The following is a 23,710-nucleotide window of genomic DNA, read 5'->3' on the forward strand; positions in this document are numbered from 1 at the left end:
ATTACAGTAGATAAAGTACCACTCGTGAACATAGATATACTTGTTTGATTGTTAACTGATTCAAGCAAAGAAGAATTTGTTTAAACTCACACTGTTTGGCTGTTGTCAGCCTGATCGTACAAGGCAGATGCGCTTACCATAGAAAACGTTAAAAGAAACTAAAATTTTCTTTTTTCAATTGATTTAAAAAAAATTGTTGTTTGCAAGCTGATTTTTGAAGGTTTTAGATCTAATTTTGATGAACATACACTTCAAAATTTATATTGGGATTTTATCTGTTTCACAAAACACTAGATATTTCATCCGTAATATCTTATCAGAAGGCAAATTCGTTTTTTTTAACCAAAATATTTTTGTTTACAGATGTTATCTTCATGTTTATGGTTTTAACACAAAAAATATGTTTTCCCAGTAAATTTAATGCATTAGAAACGATTTAATGGAAAACAATTCTTTCAAAACTTTTCATCTCTAGTATCCTAATCTTCGACCTGAGATCATATTTTATTTTGAAGGGGGTTTGTACTGCGTAGTCTTTTCTACCATCCTTTGATATTTTTTATCTGTTTGATACACGAGTCATATTTTTCACAATAAAATTATGTATTCAAAAAATCATTTTATAGAACAGACATGCACAAGGTATACAGATATTGTCATTCTACAATTAAACCAAAAAAAATAAATGATATGTTTTAATATGTCTCTAAATATTTCTATTAGCTAACCACAATACTGTTCAACAAGATAGTTTTCACAAACTGGCGATCGGTATCATTTCTTTCAATATTTTCAGCTTTAACCGCTTCTTATGGTTATAATCTATCCGACACAATCTTGCCGACGTTTTAAACGAGCGAATAATGTCCTGTCTGACTTTACCCTGACAAAAAAAAACATAAATGGAGATGACAGTTAACGTTGAGGTAGACCGTAACATGACCTCATCATCATAACAAAATACGAATCGTCATCAATCGTAGCACTCACGCCTGCGTAATAGTCCAAAAATTCCTCACGTGTCACAACTCCATCCGGGTCATCGGGAGAATCGATGCTATCCAAGAAACTTCGCAGTGTTTGGTCTAATGTCCATTCTCCTGACAAGTATTTTGGATGATTCTTGGCATTGGCTGTGTAAAACACTAAAAAAGAAAGAAAAAGGGTTACTACCTTAATAAGACAAGAATGTCTCCTCGTGCTTGTGGTATTCGGCCTTGTGATTAACAGTTATTTTTTTTCTTGTGAGAGGCTTAAAGTTCCTTAGATTCTCGTCCTCGTCTTTGTCACAGCAACCTTGACTGGATAGTATCATTAACTCAAGTACAAGTGAAGAAATCTTTAACAAGATTGACCCTTCAAATTTAAATCATGTCGTATAAAAAAAGACATAACAAAAAATTGAACTCCGAGGAAAATTCAAGACGAAAAGTCCCCAATCAAATGACAAAATTAAAGGCTCAAACACATCAAATGAATAAATAACAACTGTCAAATTCCTGACTTGGTAAGGTATTTTCTCATGTAGAAAATGGTAGATTGAACCTGATTTTGTGGCTAGCTAGACCTCTCACTTGTATGCCAGTCGTATCAAATACATTATATTGACAACGATGTGTGAACAAAGCAAACAGACATAATAAGTAAAAGTGTCAAAATATGTTAAAAAAAAACACTTGAGCCGTCGCTGTCAAGTTCATTTCATTCATTTCAGTTTTTTTTTTTATTTACCATGTTATATAAGAAATACTCTAACATGAAATAATTAATATATAGGATGCTTTGTGAACGGCAATTGATTCTTATTTTTGATTATTTTCAAATGTTAAAATTCAATTATTAATATTAATTCACATCCTTATAGAATTTTAACCTATAATTAGAAGTTTTCTTTTTGAAACCAATGCTATAACAAGGATTGTAAACCATGTTATACATGTTGCTATAGAGATACAATCTCAACATCAATTGCACTGCGTTTTTTAAATTGTTATGTATAGATCTCGGGTTTTTTTTTTTATTATCAGGCAATAATAAAGAGATTGCTTTCACTCTGAGAACAATATTGCTAGAATAATAGTCGCTGTAATATTTAATACGCTTGAATTTGTGCACTTGTTTTATAGCATTTTTTATTTTTATTGCATATTATCACTAAACATGCAATGATGCCCTACTTGTTACAGATTTTAAAATTTGCTTAAAAATGATCTATAGGGTTTTCACAAACTGGAAAGAAGCTGGTTTTTTTTACAAATAAGAAAAACAGTCTAATAAAAAAAATCCCAAACTCCAAGAAAAATTCAAAAAACGGATATTCCCTTAAAAAATGACAAATAAAATGATCAAACACATCAAACGAATGGAAAACAACTGTCATATTTCTGGCTTATTAACATTAGGTGATATCATTCTAGTAGTATACCATTGTTTTCAATTTCCGACTATATCTTGCATAATTGTTGGTTCAATCCTTCAATCAAATATTTTTAATATATTGTTAAAGACAGCACAAGAAAATAAGGATCATAAATACCAGTCACTTACTGACCTGGGCAGCTAATGCATAAATATTAATAACACCGAAAACCTTATGCATTCCGAAGTACCTGGCACAGAAGAAAGTAACGCTGCAAAAACAGGTGCATTCCGAAATATCCGGTAAAATATCAAATGGTGCTAGGCGTTCTGAAACAATGTATTTTCAATTATGTAATTCGACATTAATGACTTTTTGCGATGAAATTTTTATAACGATTGATAAGATATTGTGGTTTTTTTTTATTTAGTGTAATTAGGAATGGCTGCTTATTTGTAATTCTTTGAAGATCTTGTAAAAATAATAAGTTTGACTTTTTTTTTACAATTCATACCTTTATATCAAAGGTTAATGAGACAATTGGCATCATTAAAAAAATTGGAAAAATAAATAATTATTTTTCCATTTTTGCCATTTAGAATTATGTGTAGATCGTAATTTGTTTCTTCAATATTCTTTCTATCCATTATAGTTTATTGACAACAATATGGGCAAACATTATTGTTGATGGACATAGTGCCAGGTTACAATTTCTAAGCAAAGGAAACCCGTTGTAATTTCCACATTTTTGCCAATCCTTTAGTGATCTATAGTGTTTAAACATACGAGAAAACCATTATCTGACAAACGATCAAGGTTACAATTTCTAAGCAAATTTTTTTTTAAAAAACCGGTGTAATTTCACCTATTCCTATTGTCTTTTAACAGTAAGAATGATAAGAGAAAATCATCCTCATACAAAAGATCAAGGTTAGAAAAGATGAAAAATAACTTATCATCTTCTGATGATTAAAAGAATAATTACATTCGCAACAATTCGTCATATTTACCTGATTACTCTATTGCTTGTCAATTATGATGCATGATATAAATATAAACATCAGCTGTAGCGAGATACAAGATATAGACGATTAATCATCCGACGTGAACAATGGTGAAGACAAATAAAAATATTTTATAACCGATACCATGGAAATTAATTTATGTTTCCTTTGATATCTTGTGAATTCAATTAATTTTCTTAACTCTATAATGCTTCATTCCTTTAATCTTCACTTGTTCTCTTTGCGAGAGAGAGAGAGAGAGAGAGAGAGAGAGAGAGAGAGAAAACATTACTAAACCCATTTGTAATTTTTTAGTGTCCCTGTCACAAACCTTTCAGGTCATCCATTTGTATTACACCATCTTTATTTACATCCACTTGGTCAAACGCCTTGTTAACCGTTGATTCTCTGGACTTTTTCAAAGGTGGACGGAGTCGTCTGAAAAACTCGTCAAAGTCTATCGTGTCATTATCGTCCTTATCGAAACATTGAAATAACATTTCTGTGTCTATATCCGATAAATCAGTCAGTCCAAAGGCTACAACGCCTTGTTTAAACTCGCTTCTAGTAAGCCTTTTGGAAAAATCCTTATCCATATGTCTGAATATAACGGATAAAAGTTTTATTCCTCCACACCCTTTCTGCAGACAACTCTCCCTCATTCCTTCTATAAGTTCTTGCCCTCTCTCGGCCATTTCTCTCTTGAAGTTCGTATACATTCTATTTTAAGATTCATATACATCTGTATATACAATGAATTGGCTTACAAGATGTTCAACGTGTGATGCTTCAAGCCTGTTACAGCTAATCAATATTCATCTATTATATTCATTACAACTTCAGATAGTGACCAGAAGCATTGATTTGACAGTGATTTAGTTACAGGTAAATTAATGTTTTAATAGCAGATAAAATAGAAAGCAGGAAATTAAAGTGCCGTTTTTCTATGAATAAATTTTCGATATAACAATTAATCGACATATTCTTGTCAAGTTCCTATGGAGATCTTTGCTATTAACTAATACTTTATTGAAACCAAGAGGCGTGAAATCTCTTAATTGGCATTAACCCGATATTTTTCAAAGCAACACCTGTTTCAGTCATTGAATATTTTGTTCGACATTTTAGCAATCAAGTGGAATGGTTTACAAAAGTTTACTATATATTTTCTGATGACTTTTTATTATCAAACTTAGGGTTAAAGTACCATAAAATTAAATATAAATTACATCCATTTGTTTTGTACAACATGACATTTTAAAATTGAGAATGGAAATGGGGAATGTGTCAAAGAGACAACAACCCTACCATGGCAAAGACAACAGCAGAAGGTCACCAACGTACAAGTCTTCAATGTAGCGAAAAATTCCCACACCGGAGGCGTCCTTCAGCTGGCCCCTAAACTAATATATACTAGTTCATTGATAATAAATATTAATTAATTTATTTCTACGGTTATATAATCAAATACACTAACAATTTACAAAAAAAACTAATGAGATAGTTTACAAAAAAAAATCACTCGAGTGTTCACATTGTTCTTTTGTTTTCCTTATTTAGTTGATGAGTTTATCTCGGTTTTACATATAGTTAGTAACAAGGATTTGTTTTATATCTCAATCGATCTATGACTTTTGAACACCGGTATACTGGTGTTGCCTTAATTGTTTACAGATAATGCAATACCAAAATCCATCAGCTTACACTCAGCCACAGGCACTTGTTACTGATAACATTTACCTATATGCTCCTTTTCTTTACCCTTTCGGAGCACCTGCTTTCACAATTGAATGTCGAAAAAACATTAAAAAAACGTCCATGTACAAAATAAAAACTGATAAACAACTATCCACAAAACACTACACTAAAATTGAAGAATAAGCAACATTGTTCTTTGCAAATAAAAATAAGGAGATAAGGTAAGATTAATAGTAATACAATTATGTTCTAGTTACCAAAAATAAAGTAGGACGTTAACCACCAAAGAGCACTACACCGGCTTCAGAAATGATCAAAACCAATAAAAACAAGTTATGAATGGCGCCAGAATGACAAGATCGTATACATTTTAAATACTATAGAATATAGTAGATATGTTCACCACCTTCAAAGAAATCCGTATATATGAAACTCAGTCTCTAAATACAAAATGCAGTAATCGAAAAGACAAAACTGGTAAATTACAGTGCTCTACAAGTAACACTGTGACTGATAGACAAAACATTTGACACTATAATCTTTGCTATTTACTTTATTTTTATTTTACTTTTGTGTTTTTTAAACTGTTTTAATTCATGAACAAAAATATTATAAATAAAGGCAACAGTAGTATACCACTGTTCGAAATTCATAAATCGATTGAGAGAAAAAAAAAATCCGGGTTACAAACTAAAACTGAGAAAAACACATCAAATAGAACAGGAGAACTACGACACAACAGAAACACAACATTAAAATGTAATACACACAGAAACGAACTACAAATAACAATGACCATTTATAAGATGAGATATACGCGATTTACAAACCAACCAAACAACTCCCCTTAATTAGGAAACACTATGTGAGGGATTTTACAGTTAATGGAAAATTCGAGTCGTTTCTTATGTGGAGTAGTGCTATTTGCTAATATGAAATTGTTAATATATAGTTTTAGATTTGTCCATTCGGTGCCTTTAAGAGCTGACTATGCAGTTTGTGGTTTTCTCACTGTTTAAGGCCACACGGTAACATATAGCTGTTATGCCACCTAGTTTCTGTTAGAGATTTGTCTTGTTTTAATAGACACTCCATGAGATAAATAAACCGATAAATTGTTTGAATAGTTATTACTTCAAAGTACCAACAGGAATGTCTTTAAAATATTTTTTGCAAAAAGTAGAAACACAAACATTGAGTTTTGAGACCTCATGCAACATGTTTGGATAGTAGTTCCTAAGCAATATCATTTAATTTTTTTTCAACCGTAACTTTTCGTCATCAAATTAAAATACATACATTTTCTGACGCGCATAGATAGATGCATTTAAGAGTATTGCAAAATGTATAAAGTTCTAAAATATTTCTCAACGGTTGAATATAATAAATGAATTTGTGGTGATCTCTGGAATGTCAGATTTTGTCGTTCGTCCATTTTGAGATCAGTGTGTTATACAGAAACTAAAAATAAATCAATTCCAAAAATCTTGGTATGCAGAAATGTTTAATTATCTTAAGTTAATGTGATATACAATATTAAAAATTCTGTTTGGTGATACAATTATTTTAAATTTAATCATTTTAAATCAAATTATAATCCTGGTACATTTGATAACTCTTAGGCCACACCAATTTAATTCCTTGTTCGACGGACCCGCCCGCACCTATTTTTTTCAAAGCAGAATTTTTTTATTTTTTTTAAATTCCCGCTTCCCGCATCCGGAAATGTAATCGTGTCCTTTTCCCACACCGTTTTTTTTTTGTTTTTGTTGTAAATATAAACAGATATTTGCAATTGTTTTTATAATCACAATCTAACATGTATTTATAACGATTTTAAACATATAAGCACCAAAGTACACTGTGTCAATGTCTGTGATAATATTTGATTCAGCATGAAACCCATTTATCCCAAATGGGAGTGCTCCGATATAAATAGAAAACAGAAGAAAATACCTGTACAGAACAAAACATTGGTTTCCTTCCCCCTTACTTAGATTCCCTATCAAAATATGTTCGTTGTTAGAAATAAACTTCAAAGAACTTCGGAAAGAAATGCCTTCAACTGCAATATGCTGGCGATAGAAAACTATCCATACCCCCTGCATGTTTATGCAGCTGTCCTGATTGATTCAGGGGCCTGTCGTTCAGCAGTTAGATATTGTTCGTTGATGTTCATAAATATTATTTGGTATTTTCCCGTTTGTATATATATAAATTAGATCGTTGGTTTTCCTGTTCGAATTGTGTACATTTATAATTTTGGGGTCCCTTATAGCTTGCTGTTTGGTCTGGGTCAAAGCTCGGCCGTACGTACTATGACCTGTATTTGTATCCCTCAGAAGGGCACGGGGTCATTTTACTGTTGTAAAAAAGAAACTTGAAGAAATACCGAGGATTTGCATAGTGTTACTATACAAATCCTTTGAAGAACTTAAAAAAATTAACTAAAAGAGAGGAGAAATACATCATATTTAAATAATTTTTAACAGCATTACTATATTCTTAAAGAGAATTATTTATGATATTATTTATTTTGAAAAATATTAAAGTAAATGTGTTAACATGGCCTAAGTCCAGGAATATTACAAAATTCTTGGGCATGTTTTGACCATTTAATACCAGATAGATAGTTCTTTGGGAAAATATGAACTCTTTTGTACTAAAAAGTTTTATTTACAAAAAAATATATTGTAACTTATATTGACCCCTCATAAAAAGGATATTTATAAAATTGAGGGGTTGTTTCCAACCTGATTATGACTTTGGATGGAGAAATGTCTCATTAATTGGCACACATACATATACCGAATCTAATTATTCAATTATTTATTTGGTGAACAGGGAAAAATACTTCATAAATTAAAAAAATGTCAAAGTAAAAGTGATAAATCAAGTTTTAATATTGTCAAAACCTACTATTTTATGTTGACAAAAAAAATATAATCGCTCGCCTTTACTTTTCAAGCTTCGCCTAAAAAATTTGCAAAATAAATATTTTTTTTATTAAAATTTTCAAATCGCTCGCTCGCCCCAATTTTTGGAGTCCAAAAGTCCGTAGAACAAGAAATTAAATTGGTGTGGCCTTATCGCTATTTTACAAATTTTCCCTTTGATTTAGCCGACTGATAATTTCCTTTCTCAGCGGAGTCTAGTGATATGAAAAATTATCGCTAGAAACTAAGGATGGCGTTGTTAATAAATTTGACATGAAATTTATATCGTGGTCGTAGGTAAAATAGCGATAAACAGATTATCATTGGTCATCTGGATTGCTTATTTTCACTTTCGCTGTTACGGCTCAAGCGAGAAAATCAATCTTGTTGAGATGATTAATGATAATTTTAAATATCATAATTATGACAATATCATACATATTTCCTTTGCTTTAGATTTTACAGTCACTGATTAATCGCTTAATAATGTGTTTTATGATATAACCTACAGTATATTTTACAAATATTTCAATAATATTAAAAAAAAATCTACTTCCCATCTTCCTCTTTTTGTCGCAAACATGAAAGATGAAGTTTGAAAAAAAAAATTCAAACAATGTAGTTATATCAATATAGAAAAAACAATGTAGAAGTTGAGACAATTTCTTTTGGTTTGAAACTAACGCACGCATCACATATTTTCAGCAAGACGAACTTTGAGAAACTGTCCTTTTGTCTACCGCGAATATTACACTTCACACGAATGTTTTGATATTTATACCTATATTCCCAACTTAGTATTATTATTAACATGTTGTATAAATATGCAATATATTACATGTGAAAGATTCTATTTTGTTTTAATCTAATTTTATTTACAAGAGAATGTTCTATCTCATCTATTTTTAAAGATGTTACTGAAAAGACATTTCTGTATTTCAGTTTACACCTATGGATATTATAAACATCGTATGCATAGCAAAAAACTACGAGTAAAAAAATATTGATTGATTCCATATGGTATTAAATAAACACAGCTTTTGAGAAAGAACAAATGTAAGAAGGTATATATACAAAAACATTGTAAAGAAAAGCCAGCACCACAAAAATCTTTCACTAGAAAAATCATTCGTAAATAGGACCATGTTATAGATATCAGGGTAGGTGTTCTCGAAGCTCTCTTGGGATTAGAACGAGTCATAAGACCATCTTATGTCACTTCATTGTCCTAAGTCGTGTTCTCGAAGATCTCTCTACTTAGGATATATCGCATTTTTGGTCATAATTTTCAAGAAGATACTTCATGAGAAAACAAATTACTTAATTGTTTGAACATTTATTACTTCAATATAGATAGATGTATTTAAGAATATTCCACATGTATGAAATTCAAAATATATATTTTAACGATTGAACTTGATTACCGTACATAATGTATAATAGCCATTCCAATAATATTAAAAAGGATCTCCTCCCATTTTTTGTCACAGAAATGAAAGATCTTATAAGTTAGACAAAAAATCTCAAACAATGTAGTTATATAAATATAAAAAATAACACTTTAGAAACAATCGTTTCTTCTGGTAAGAAACTAGACGTACGCATCGCATAAACTTAAATAATATTGTACGGTTATCTTCAAAGAATATAACACTTCACAGGACTGTTTTGATATTTATAACTATAACTATATCCCCAAATTAGTTTCATTCAACAATTTTTATAAGAAGCAATACGTTACATGTGTAAAATTGTTTCAATCTAACTTTATTTTAAGAGATTATTCTGTAACAACTGTTTACTATGATATTGCTGGAAATACATTCCTGTATTTCAGTTTACACCTATTGATATTATAAACATCGTATGCATCATGGCAAAGCAATACGTGTGAACGTTATTGGTTGTTTCAATCAGGTATTAAATAAACACAATTTTAGAGAAAGAACAAATGTTAGAAGGTATATATACAACAATGTGTAAAGAAAATCCAGCATCAGTAGCCATTGTCACTAAAAACGTCCTCGAAAAAAAAATCATTTGTAAATAGGATTACTGTATAGATATCAGGATTATAATGTAGTACTCCATACGATGAATTCTAGTCGTGAGGTTGTTTTTCAAAAAAAAAACAAAAAAAAAAACGGTTACAAACAACCAAAATGTCTTGGTCTTTTTGTGCCGACTAAATGGTATGGGGTTTTCTCACTGTTTAAAGGCGTTCGGTTGCCTTTAATAACTTGCATCTACTTCATTTTTGGAAATCATACCACATCTCCTTATTTTCATAATAGGAGAATATGTAATGTTCAAAATTAATATAAACGCTGCTGTAACACATGAATCCATTTGTAAGAAAGTTGGTCATGTTTAAGAATTGTTCGTTAATGTGTTTTGCCTGTTAGCAAAGCACTAAGTAACATATATATCCCAGTCGAAATTTCTGAAAACTTAATTGACAATCAATATAATAATAGAATAATACAACCGGGTTAACAGTATATTAAACCTCTGCCATGCAGTTATCGGGTTTCTTGGAGGCCAGTTTATAATCGTAGTAAAAAGTAAAATCACAAAAATACTGAACTCAGATAACTAGAATAATTCAGCGCCCTCTATCCACTACATTTCTCGAGGAGTGATCGAAGTGATCGTAATATAACGGGTTAGAACTCAGAGGAAAATCTAATCGGAAAGTCCATAATCACATGGCAGTAGTTTACGAGAATTGGTAAATCCCTTTTAAAATGAAAAGATGTTATCATTTATCATTGGGTTTTTTTCAAATTTCGAGCATTATCTAAATTATATATGAGACGATCAGTATCAACCAAAGACGAAATTCTTCTTGAAGTGAATCGATATATTGTATTTTGATATAAATGGATTCGCTTAGGTAAGCAGTGACATTTGAAGTCCGTCTTGGCTCTTTAAGGTCCCGTTGCAGTAATGGTTGATTTAGCAAAAAAAATGTTTACTTACTCGCTTAAATTCGCAATTTATCTCCTACGTAATTATAACCGTCTGATTGGAAATATTTTTGGGAAATTTCTAACCGATATACGCTTAATATTAAACGTCTGATAACTAGCCAAAACCGCATTTTTGACAGCTTTTGGAAAATTTAAGCATTTATCTCAAAGATGTATGAGGGGGAAATCAAAATTATGTTGGATGTGTTAGCTATACATTGCCTTTTGGATATAAATTTATTCATTTTCGTAAGCGACACCATTCAATGCAAAATTCCATAAAAAGATGCAGGATTTGCAATTTATCAACATGCCTTCAACATCAACATATAGCAATGGACACCAATTTGACAATATAGAAATGTGCAAAATTGTTAAAAGTATATGACTAAGACTGTTTTACACTAAATTTCTGGTAGGATTTGACAATTTAACTTGCGATTTTGACCCTTGGAGTGAAACAAATATACGAGAAATTGGTCCTTAAAATTAAAAAAAGAGCATTTTATGAATTCAATGTTTTGCTGATATAATCCATTATATTGGTCTTTACACGATGGAAAACATATAAAAGCTATGTAAAACACATCAATACAAACCTTTCAGATCATCAACATCAAGAACGCCGTCATTGTTTGTATCAAGTTTGTCAAAGGCTTCACTAATCACTGCAATTCTTTTATTGTTCATTGGTGACCTCAAAGCCTTCATAAATTCCAGAAAGTCAATTTTACCATTTTTATCTTTATCAATTGAATCAAACAATGTTTTCAAATAGTTATCAGCCATTCTCAATCCAAACTTGTCCAAGCCAATCCGAAGTTCGTCAAGAACTAAAGACCTAGAACAATCTAAATCCATGGTACGGAACACCACACCAAGACCTCGAATTCCTCCAAGTCCATGACGTAAACATTGTTCCCTTAGAATTTGGGTGAGTATAGCAGATGTGTCCGCCATGCTAATTATAGAGTATAGCAGATGTGTCCGCCATGCTAATTACATTCTAACAATTATACTGCCAGTATTGTAAAATAAATATTTCTTTATGTTTATAATATAACGGTCAAATTTCCTTCTGAAACGTTTGGCATAAACAGAAAAGATCACTGCCTTCAAATTATAATCATGTAATATTCCAAGTGTTTCTTAATGGGTGCAAGTTGAATATTTCAGACAAAAACCTGAACTAATGCGTTTTAACGAGTACGTATATTTTTGTTCGTTTCAAAGAAATGTAGTTTTGAATATAATGCTCTTGATGTTCCAGAAGCATGTTAAATAATAATTAGCCTCCTGTTTTAATTATTCACAAAAGTTACACGCCACTTGAGATAAAACAGAATTATGCAGTTTGAACCTTCCCTGATAACAAGTTGAACAATATTGACAAAAGAATATTAATTAAGGTAATCCTTTTATTAGTGTTTCTTGGAGTCGGCGGTGAGCAACAGGAAGACATACTGAAGTCATCTTTAAAGTGCGTTTTCTTGTAAACTGTACCATTTGATTGCCAAAGTTTTGAGTAATTATACCAGAAGTTTAAAATTGCAATAAAGTTCAAAACGTTTATCTCGTTTAAATGTATTTACTTAAAAAATGTAGTTCAAGAATTTATCTCATCTTTTAACAGTATATTGACAGCTCCTAAATATACTTAAGATAGAAACAAGGATTGAAATTTAAATTAAGTATCGTAATATACGAAGAAGAAAAAATCACAGAATTTTTCATAGCAAAATCTTTTGAAAGCAATATGAGTGGCCTTTTATGAGACATAACTGGAAGGAAACCAAGAAACACTGTTAAGTATCTAATTTATGTTATTATTTGTGTTTTTTTCTTCTAGTTTTAAGTCAGTTATTGATCTGATGGCAGACTTTTTGAACAGTCGTAACATTTTTTCTTCTTTTTTTGATTCATTCAAAATGTTTCACAATAGTTATCGAAGGTACCAGGATTAGAATTTAATACGCCAGACAATTCCAAAAAGTTGTGCAAAATGCGATTCCTGGGATAAGAAAATCCTTAGTTTTACGAAAAAATTAATGTTTTGTCAACAGGAAATTTACTAAAATGACCATATAATTGATATTCATGTCCGAAGTGCTGAATACTGGGCTGGTGATTCCCTCGGGGACAAAACTTCCACCAGCAATGGCATCGACCCAGTGGTGTAAATAGTTATCAAAGGTACCGGGATTAAAATGTAATACGCCAGACCCGCGTTTTGTCTTCAAAAGACTCATCAGTAACGCTCAGTTCTAAACAAGTACAACTGAGTTCCCAAAACATGTTTAACAACTACACATTTCTGCGCCTGTCCAAGTCAAGAACCTCTGATATTTGTTAGTTTTGTATGTTTATTTTTATTTATTATTTTTTTTGTATCAGATTTCATTTTTTTTCTGAACAAATTTAAATTTTGTAAACGGGCCAGCTGAAGTCCGCCTTCGTGTGCTGTTTTTTCTCGCTGTGAAGATGACCCATTTGTGGTATTGGACGGTTGCTTTTATATGCGACTATACGGTTTGATTTGTTTTATCTTGTTGAAGGCCATGCAAAAACGTATAAAAACAATCAAAAATAACTCATCATAATGTTGTTGATGCCAGCTGGTATATTGACTACATAGATATAGACAGTTTTTCGTATGCTGGTTTTTCTCGCTGTGGAGATGACCCATTTGTGGTATTGGACTGTTGCTTCTATATGCGACTATACGGTTAGATTTGTTTTATCTTGTTGAAGGCCATGCAAAAACGTATAAAACAATCAAAGATAACTCATCATAATGTTGTTGCTGCCAGCTGGTATATTGACTACATAGATATAGAAAGTTCACAATGAAAATTTTAAGTCATGTGTTTTGTCCTCAAGCCTATATTTCAATAGTCGATTCAATGGTTGAAAACTAGATATAATGACGAGAATATTTAACGAAGCAATGATTCCTATTTCTTATAACTTAATCGACATAATCCTCGTTTTCACGTTGACCTTAAATTTGTTTTGATTCGACTGGAACATTTGATTCTTATGTAGAAAAAAATCGCGTCTGGCACTACAATTTAAGCTTTATATTGGTAATGACTTTATAACTGCAATATGGTTTTTAAAAGATCTTTTTAGTGAATTTCTAATTTCTAAATTCCAGGATATTATATCAATTTCACAAAAAAGGCGTTTTTTACTGAATAGTTTATTTATATAGTGTAAACATAATAAAGAAGATGTAGTCAAAATATATTGGAAGACCTTCAAAGTTCGAAGGGATAAATAAGTTAAGTTATTACAAGCTTCAACATTAAACGGGCTTTAAAGATGAGGTTTGTTTTAAAATCTGTTTACAGACCTCGGGAAAATTACTTGCTTAATTTGATAATTATATCCGATATTAACTTTTAATAAAGTTCGTTATTATATATTATTAAAAATTCAATAACAAAAATACCGAGCTCCAATGATAATTCAAATCAGAAAGTCCCTTGTCAAGTGGGAAAATTAAAAACTCCAACACATCAAAGGAATGGAAAACAACTGTCATACTCCTGACTTGGTACTGGCATTTCCTGATGTAGAAAATGATGGTTTAAACCTAGTCCTGGTTTTATAGGTAGTTAAACCTCTCATTAATATGCCAGTCGCATAATGTTTTATTACATTGACAACAAAGTGTGAACAAAACAAACAGCAATCAAAAGAAAAACGGAAGTCCCTAATCAAATGGAAAAATCAAAAGCTTAAACACATCAAACGAATGGATTACAACTGTCATAATTGTGTTGTAATCTTAATCACTATTAAAATCATGCCAACAAGGAAAAACAAAATGGCTTGAAAGCAAAGCAAAACAACAAAAATTAAAGTCAAGAATACAAAAAATTACCATAGCACAATAACACAATTGTGGGATGTATTTTAGTACCGAGCCACGTTAAACGGATATTATCAAAAATGAACTTAACAGTAAAGGTTGAAAATATAAGAGGACAAAAAAAGGATGAAAAACAGCGTCTGTATCTAGAATTTACACGTTAAGACCATCATGTATTATATATGAAGTCGATACCGAATATTTTTCATTTCCGTCTTGGTATCTATACAGAAGAACTTTTTTCAGGATATGGACTAGAATTTCTTTGACACATACCTGGTTCGTCACCTTTCTTCTCAGTCAGTGGTGATGTTCATAAAGAATGAGTATCAGCTGTAACCTTTTGGATACCGAATGATTTCGGGAAAAGTATATTCCATATGCAGGGGAAGTTTTTATATTACTGCTAAAGAAGGGGGAGGATGGAATTGATAATTTCAAAATCAAAATCGTCTCGTTTGTTATAGATCACGGTACTGAGATGACCGCTAATGTCAAGTGTGAGACATAAGTAAAAATATGAGGCGGAGGAAGTCGTGTCTATTGTTTCTTTAATTTCGAGCTCTGGAGAATATATAAATGGAACACAACCAGAAAAGTTTGGATTGTTAATGGAAAGAACATCGTCAATGTATCTGAATGTTAATTTAAATTATCTAGATTCTACGATCAACTTGTGTTTGACAAGTACAACTATCTGCAAGTCATATCGGAAAATAAGAAGAGGTTGACAAGGATAAAGGCACTATCCGATTCCATATGAATGCCGATCTATTGAAGGGTCTACCTCCAATTTCAACAAATATTTTGTCAATAAGAAACTCAATCAAGCAAACTTTAATTGTCCCTCGGTTATGCCGTATGCTACCCCAAAGCATTAAATTTAAAGCAAATGCTGCCATCTTTATAATGAAAAGCATTTACTGATTGACTCATTCTGAAATCCTCTTTATCTATAGATAAGAAATATATAGCTTATATCTATTTTTAGCATTCCCTTTATATTACAAAGTACCGTGGTTTTCAGAATATCATATTTTTCTAATAAGAAAAAGAAACGGACAAAATAAGCGCCGTTCCATATGATATAATTTTTTTAAGAGTCACCGTTTTTAAGATGTTTTTCAAACATTTTTGTGATAAGAAGTATTATGGCCAGACAATTTTATCTTTAAATATAAATTATATATTGGCTGAACAATACAAAATGTGAAAAGAGAATGAAGGGATTAAACAAGCTGACTATGCTTTGCTCATTGTTGAAGTTCGTACGGTGACCTATAGTAGTTAACTTATGTGTCATTTGGTCTCATGTGAAGAGTTGTCTTATTGACAATCCTTCCACATCTTCTTTTCTATATTTTGAACATTTATATTCTGATGATAAACGGCCTGCACCTGATGGACACTTATTTCTATTGAATATGTGGTTTTTAAGATAAATGTTTCATTCTCGAAATGCTTACCTCTTAGATCATCTAAACTTAATTTTCCATCAGTATTAACGTCAAAATTATCAAAAGCCTCTTTAACTACATTAGTTCTTCTTTCGTTCATTGGTGATCGTAATGCATTCATCAATTCAGCAAAATCTATAGCCCCACTTTTATCCTTATCTAAAGCATTAAAAAATGTTTTTGAATATCCTTCCGACATTTTAAGTCCGTACCGGTCAATTGCTATCCTAAATTCTGGATACACTATTCCTTTAGAGAAGTCAATGTCCATTCTCCGGAAAACTAGCCCTAACCCTCTGATGCCATTGTGTCCTTTCAAAAGACATTGCTCGCGCAGTGCACCAATAAGTAATTGTACGGTACGGCTATCATCCGACATATTTATATGCCTTAATTATTTCCTGAAATATTTCTTGAATGTTGTAAAAGCATGTGGCTGCTTTAGACGTTATAACAGTTTTGACAATGAAGCACTTAATTAGTTTGTTTGAAAAATGAAGTCAGCTCAACATTATCTACTTCATTTATTGCATTTTTAACCATGAAACAACTTTTTTCAATTGTTGACTCAATTAACACAAAAGATGTTTTATCGTGCAATACCATTCCACAATTTTATTCCAAATAATTTGCATGACAATTTCAATAAGAGGAATTGATTTGACAAATGATTATTTGTATTATTCATGAAACAGAATTCTTGGGCAAATATATGCAGTATATACAAATATCCTCTTTTCTGTAAGTAGGCACTTCTTCTTAAACCAGATATAGAGTATTAGACTTGTAACATGTAATTGTCTCATATAATTTCTTTCTCTTTTACGGTGCATAATGATTAGCTTTTCTGTTGCTGTAAAATCTTATATTCTCAGATTTCATTAATGATTTTGCCAATATCATTTCTGTTGACAGACTATTAAAAACATTCATATTTAGTTTGTATTGATGTTTGTATGACTTTATTATATATCTGATTTTATTGAAGTTTGAGATTTTAAGAAATAATTCTGAATGTTGCGTCGTATTCAGCGACCGTAATTTGAGAATTTCGAAAAGAGTTTCTGATTTAAATTCACACGAAACTTCAACCTTCGAAATAAGAGACTAAACCAACATGATGTGTATGTCAGCAGATAAAGTAATAAAAAGTGGTTATAAAATCCATTGAAAAGAAAAGAATGATAACAACTGCAGATAACCAAATGGTTTTAAACAGTGAGCAAAACATATACTGGTAGCAAGATATTAAAACTGCCGAGATAACCAAATGTGAAACATTTAAACAAAAAGGGGAACTAACGACCTGATTTAATCTATAATCCTTATCGCAAAAAAAAATATGAATATGATCTCGTGGATTGAAACATGCACATGATTTATGGTAGAGCATTATATATGCTACGAGTGACCCTACCTAACATGAGGCCCTGATGTAACAGTGAAACATTAAAACAAACTAAATATTAGTTGAATAAGGCATAGAATAATACCGAAATATTTAATCGAAAGAAACTCGTGTATATTAAACTGATGAATTATTTATCAATGGTTTTCGATATTATAAACTTGTCAAATCATTTACCAAATTTTATCATCGGTACTTTTAACCTTTTAACTGAACGATTTAGAAAATGCCTGTACCAAGTCAGGAATATGACAGTTGTTTTTCATTCGTTTGATGTGTTTAAGCTTTTGAGTCTGCCATTTGGTTACGGACTTTCCGTTTTAAATTTTCCCCGGAGTTCGGTATTTTTGTCATTTTACATTCACAAGGGATATATAGTTGCGATACTGTTTTTAATTCATTAAAGATTATTATTTTTTTTAATTAATAATGATTCATTCTTCTTTGTAACATATTTGTTTGTTTTTGTCGTGATTATGATTATAAAATAATTTATGACTGCTGTACCCCTATTTTTTACATTTTTGCCTATTATATCTGTTTGTTTTGTTCATACATCATAGTCATATAATGTAATTTGATGCGACTGTCATACAAGTGAGCGTTATAACAATTTTTTAATCCACCATTTTCTACATAAGAAAATGCTGGTACTAAGTCAGGAATGTGGCAGTTGTTATCCATTCGTTTAATGTGTTCGAGCTTTTGATTTAGTCAATTGATTAAGGACTTTCCGTTTTGAATTTTCCTCGGACTTCAGTACTTTTGTAATTTTACTTTTCACATGGTCTTTGCATCGAAAATAAACACATTTATTCCGAAACCAGTTGTTGACATGATACGGGTTATGTTCTTCTCGTATGTTATGATGGATTGTTATAATTACTAAACCCCTAATTTGATTTTCATATACAATCTTTTTATATTGATTGGGGCTTAAATGTGAACAACAAGAAAACCCAAACTATGATTTTATCAAATAGTAAAAATAGATCTTTATTAGATAAACATTATTTTTATTTTGGTCCCCAACCATTAGAATCTGCTACAGAATATAAATACTTAGGTATAGTCTTCAACAATAGAGGTAAACTTAATATAGCAGCTGAAAATCTTGCTGATAAAGCACGTAAGGCATATTTCGCCTTGAAATCAAAATTACCATATTCTAATTGTATTGCAGTGGAAAAATGGGTAAGACTTTTCAACTCATTAATTTCACCAATTATGACTTATGGATCTGAAATTTGGATCTCAGATTTTAATATAAATCTTGACACTGCTGATAAACTGCCATTTGAAAAGGTCCAGAATATGATTATGAAAAATATTCTTGGTGTTCATGGTAAGGCTTCCAATTTAGCTTTACGTACAGAACTTGAGCTATATCCAGTGTGTTTTATATCATATAAACTAATGTTTAAATACTATGCTAGATTAACTGACATTGAAGTTGGAAACAACCCAAAATTTGATTTATTAAAATCTGCATTCATTGAAGATAAAAAATTGTATACACAAAAGAGCTCTTGCTGGGTACAATCATTACATAAACTAAAAAAGTTAATCAACTTTGGTTCACTTCAAATATCACATAATGTGTTTGAGGACTCACTCAAAAACTTTTATAAATGCAAGATTTTGGGTCAACTTGAGCATATCAAATCTAATAACACAGGTAAACTAAGATTTTATAGTAAAATGTGCTCATATTTTGACTTAAAAGCTTACTTAAGATTTGATATTAAGAAATATGATAGATCACTGCTTACAAAAATTAGAATAAGTGCACATTCACTTGCAATTGAAACTGGGAGGTATAGCAAACCAAAAATTTTAGCAAGTGAAAGATACTGCAAACTTTGTAAAGATAAAGTGGAAGATGAAGTTCATTTTCTTTTGTATTGTCCTCTATATAAAGACCTTCGAGAGAAGTTTGATATTTTCAATAACCTTAATAATGATGATGATATTAAATCAACGATTTATTTACTTAACCCAGTAAATCTGGTTGACACCAGACAAATATGTAATTATTTAAGTCAAGCTTTTGAACTTCGTAATAAAAATCTAATGCCAGTTGGTCTACCATAAGTATAATACTGTGTAATACAGTGATATTATATATATAATTAGTACTTAAAATGTTTCTTTATGTTGTATTTGCATAAATTGTCATGTTTAATGTGTTTGTATCTTGGAATACGCATTGTATCATATGTGCTTTGTCCAATAAAATATTTGAATTTGAATACTAGTATAAGATATATTCTATTAACAATTTTAAAAGGGGCTCACATGGGGCATATAGAGAATACAAGTATAAGGAAAAAGATCATTGGTTAGCATAGATGCATAGAATTTACATACACGATTGCGATACAATTAGACTGTAAAAAACAATAAACAATGGGTTTATAGTATATGATATATTTGTATAAGAAATAAAATTTTAATTAATACATCTAATTAATTTTCAAACAACACAGCTTAATAAATATACAACTTTTTGCAGATTGTTTAATAACGTTAGATATTTTATGGCAAACAAAGTCAAAGAGAGCATCTCTATCAGAGTTAAATTTTCCACATGGTGTTAAAAAACGGATTTCATCTTCAAAACAGCCAGAGGAGCAACTTTGCAAATTCTGTCAGTTCTTGAAATATTAGAAAATTCAATTTGAAGCTTATGAGCAGATATACGTTATTTATAAATTATAGCTCTTCATAACAAAAGATAGATAATTCTCATAGCCAAAATTTTGTTTAAATCTGAAATAATTGAACAATTTTCCATCAGAAGATTTTTTAGGTTAATGTACCAATTGTTGTGTGTATTAATTGTTAGATATATTAAAAGGATTATGTTGTCCAAAATGTTTTTCTTCTTGTTTAATCTTAAAAAAAATCTTATAGTTCTTAACAAATGAGAACCAAGAAGTTATGTTAGATTTGTGAAGCTCCAGGCTGCATTTATAAGCATTTTTCAACAGAATGAAGATTTTCAAAGTTATACTGACTTTACAATATCATAATATAGGGGGAGTGATAAAGACATAATCTTTCGATTAGTTTAATTGAGGTTTGTCCTTGCGGTCATAAAAAATTCGAGTAAAATTTTTGTCAACTTATAACTGAACCAATCAAATACAGGATAGTGTGTTCCCAATCTAATTAAAAACCGATCTCTCATCGCTTCTGTTTCTGATATGTCGCGTGGGAGATATAACGAAACCCGCTTTGAGGTCACATGTGAGTGACCTCGTAGGTGTGTCTTTTTCGACCAATGAAATTGAGTCTTCCACGATCTTCGAAGTTTAACGTAAGGCAAAGGGATGTAACTTATTTTATTTACGACGAAATCGTCAGTCATAATAATTCATAAACTTTTTTGATTGGCTTATTAATAGGTCGTCAACTCATTTGCATATCTTTATAAATTCATGACTTTTAGTTCACTCACATGTGACCTAAAAGCGGGTTTCGTTAGATCTCCCACGCGACATATCAGAAACAGGAGCGATGAGAGATCGGTTTTTAATTAGGTCCCACGCGACATATCAGAAACAGGAGCGATGAGAGATCGGTTTTTAATTAGATTGGTGTGTTCCGAGCACAAGTTTTGTACTCCATGTACTGAGTAAAGCTTTACGACCGAGAGCCCAGGAGCTGCATATTAATAAAAATATTACAAAAATACCAAGCTCCAAGGACAGATCAAAAAGAGAAAGTCCATAAAACTTGACAAAATTAAACGTTATCAACCAACAGAACAAGTTGACACAACTATCAAATAGTCATTTGTCAATTCATTTTTCTCAGTTTCTTCTGTTACATATCCAAACATCGAACTATGTTTTACTATGCGTATAGTTGTGTGTTTGTTAATTCCACATTGGATAGAGGTTTTTTTTGGGAGGATGAGACCTCAAAAACATGTTTAACCTTGCCTAATGTTTGCGCCTGTACCAAGTCAGGATCCTCTAGCTTTTGTTAGTTTTGTGTTTATTTTATTAAATTTTGGTTCATTTGCATATTTCGGAGTTAAGTATGGCGTCTGTTTTGCTGAACTAGTATGCATAATTTGATAGCTTTAAATAAGTGATAGTACCCGATAAAAAAAAATCCTCAAAAATCTAACTCCACTATTGAATTAATAACCCGTACGAAAAGTGTATTCTTTTTAAGGAACACCTATTAATCGTTTTGATTTGATTAAGATATTACTACAAAAAATTCATATGAAAATTGTTAAAATAGATTCCTTCAATTTGGAGCGCTGTTCTATAAAATGATTCAATAGTTATGACAAACTTCACATCCTCCCATTAAATTGATCTGACCTAAATTGACAAGATCTTTTTCTTCCGATAGACTTTTATATTTATTATAGTCATTAATGAAATTAATCTAGCGTGTAAACTTTATATTCTCAATTAGAAAATGAAATAGTCCGGTTAATAAAAACATTACCTTTCAGGTCTTCTATACTTAATTTCCCATCGCTGTTAACATCAAAATGATCAAAAGCCTCCATTACTACTTTAGTTCTTCTAGCATTCATTGGTTCTCGTAAAACTGCCATAAACTCAGCAAAATCTATCCATCCATTATTGTCCTTATCTAAAGCATGGAATAATGTTTGTAAATATCCTTCAGACATTATCAATCCGTAACGAGCTATGGCTAACCGTAATTCTGGATAGACAATTCCTTTGGAGAAGTCGATATCCATCCTCCTGAACACTATCCCTAAGCCTCGGATACCACTGTGTCCTTTCAGTAGGCATTGGTCGCGCAGTGTCCTGACCAGTAGGTCTAAGCTGCTGCTGTCCTCTGACATGTTCATATGCAGTATATTTCAACCTCATTTATAAACTTATGTCAATAGACTTGATTAAAATACTTTAAATTATAAATGCAATCGCTTCTATATTTCTCCCATATCAATCAATGACATTAATCTATATAGATCTAAATATGTTCGTATAAATGCATCGTTATTCTCATTTGCAATTGTGCATCAAAGTAATTATCCACATCAATAATATATATATTGCATTGTGTACCTAGATTCCACAAAAAGTCAATAATTTTACAAAAGTAATTTGAAATCGATATAAAAAAGGAGCCAATGCTGAAAACTGTTATATATCAAGTCAGAAACATCACATTGAATTCCCTTGAGATATTTTACTAATGTGAAATTACTTCTGTTGTATCAATATGGTAATAGGTCAGCTGTCACAGACACATGTATACACGACAAGTCTTTAGCATCAGGCACTTCCATATTCATACACTCGAAATCATTTGATATTTTTAAAGAACTTATGTGTTCTTGCACAAATATGAAGAGAGTTCCTGCGTGTATATTTTAGATTTACTTTTAAATATGCTCATAGAATCTATATACATTTATAGAACACAATTTTTTACAAGATGTTACCAGAAGTGATGTTTAACACAAATAAATGATAACAAAATAGATTTGTAAAATCAATATTTTATTTACTTTACTATTTTGCATGATTTATAATTGATAAACTTGTTCTTTCGGTTCCAAGTCCTTGTAATTCTTCTCATCTTCAGAAAGGGGCAAGAATTGGGCTCTGAAAAAGATTGGAGACTGCTGGCAAATTAAGTTATTTAATATGATTAAAATCATAAGTTATCTTTAACTAAACTAACGTGGTCGTATAAATCATATCAGGATAACGAAATCAGAGATCTATATTTTAATGAGATTGATCAGAATATTTGGTTATCAATTATTTACCTGTATTTGTCTTAATTTTTCCTTGGCGAGGAATTTTTACGCATATTGATGGGACATTTGCTATTTTGCGACAAGATATATTAAAAGACTTGAGAGAAAAATGTGGTATTCCGATGTTTTTGGACCAATTTAATCTGGCATTTTTCCGGATATACTAACAAAGTTATGAGGAGGAAAGATTGAAATTGATATTCCCTAAATTGTATGGACTCCTTCACGA

General features: G+C 31.0%; 1 protein-coding gene across 4 annotated transcripts; it reads right to left on the bottom strand.

Annotated features, from left to right (window-relative positions):
- Positions 1 to 682: 682 nt before the first annotated feature.
- On the bottom strand, positions 683 to 23,089 carry LOC139489500 (calcyphosin-like protein). Of its 4 annotated transcripts, none has more exons than XM_071275979.1 (2): positions 22,185 to 23,089; positions 683 to 1,145 (listed from the first exon to the last, which is right to left on the bottom strand). In XM_071275979.1, the coding sequence occupies exons 1-2, from the start codon at positions 22,558 to 22,560 to the stop codon at positions 916 to 918; spliced, it is 606 nt and encodes a 201-aa protein (XP_071132080.1). In that variant the 5' UTR covers positions 22,561 to 23,089; the 3' UTR covers positions 683 to 915. The 4 variants fall into 4 exon arrangements, with proteins under 4 accessions (XP_071132080.1, XP_071132081.1, XP_071132082.1 ...); XM_071275980.1 differs by lacking the exon at positions 22,185 to 23,089 and adding an exon at positions 16,313 to 16,904; XM_071275981.1 differs by lacking the exon at positions 22,185 to 23,089 and adding an exon at positions 11,569 to 12,448.
- Between the last annotated feature and the right edge of the window lie 621 nt (positions 23,090 to 23,710).

This window comes from Mytilus edulis, chromosome 9 (genome assembly GCF_963676685.1).
Source record: "Mytilus edulis chromosome 9, xbMytEdul2.2, whole genome shotgun sequence".
NCBI lineage: Eukaryota > Metazoa > Mollusca > Bivalvia > Mytilida > Mytilidae > Mytilus > Mytilus edulis.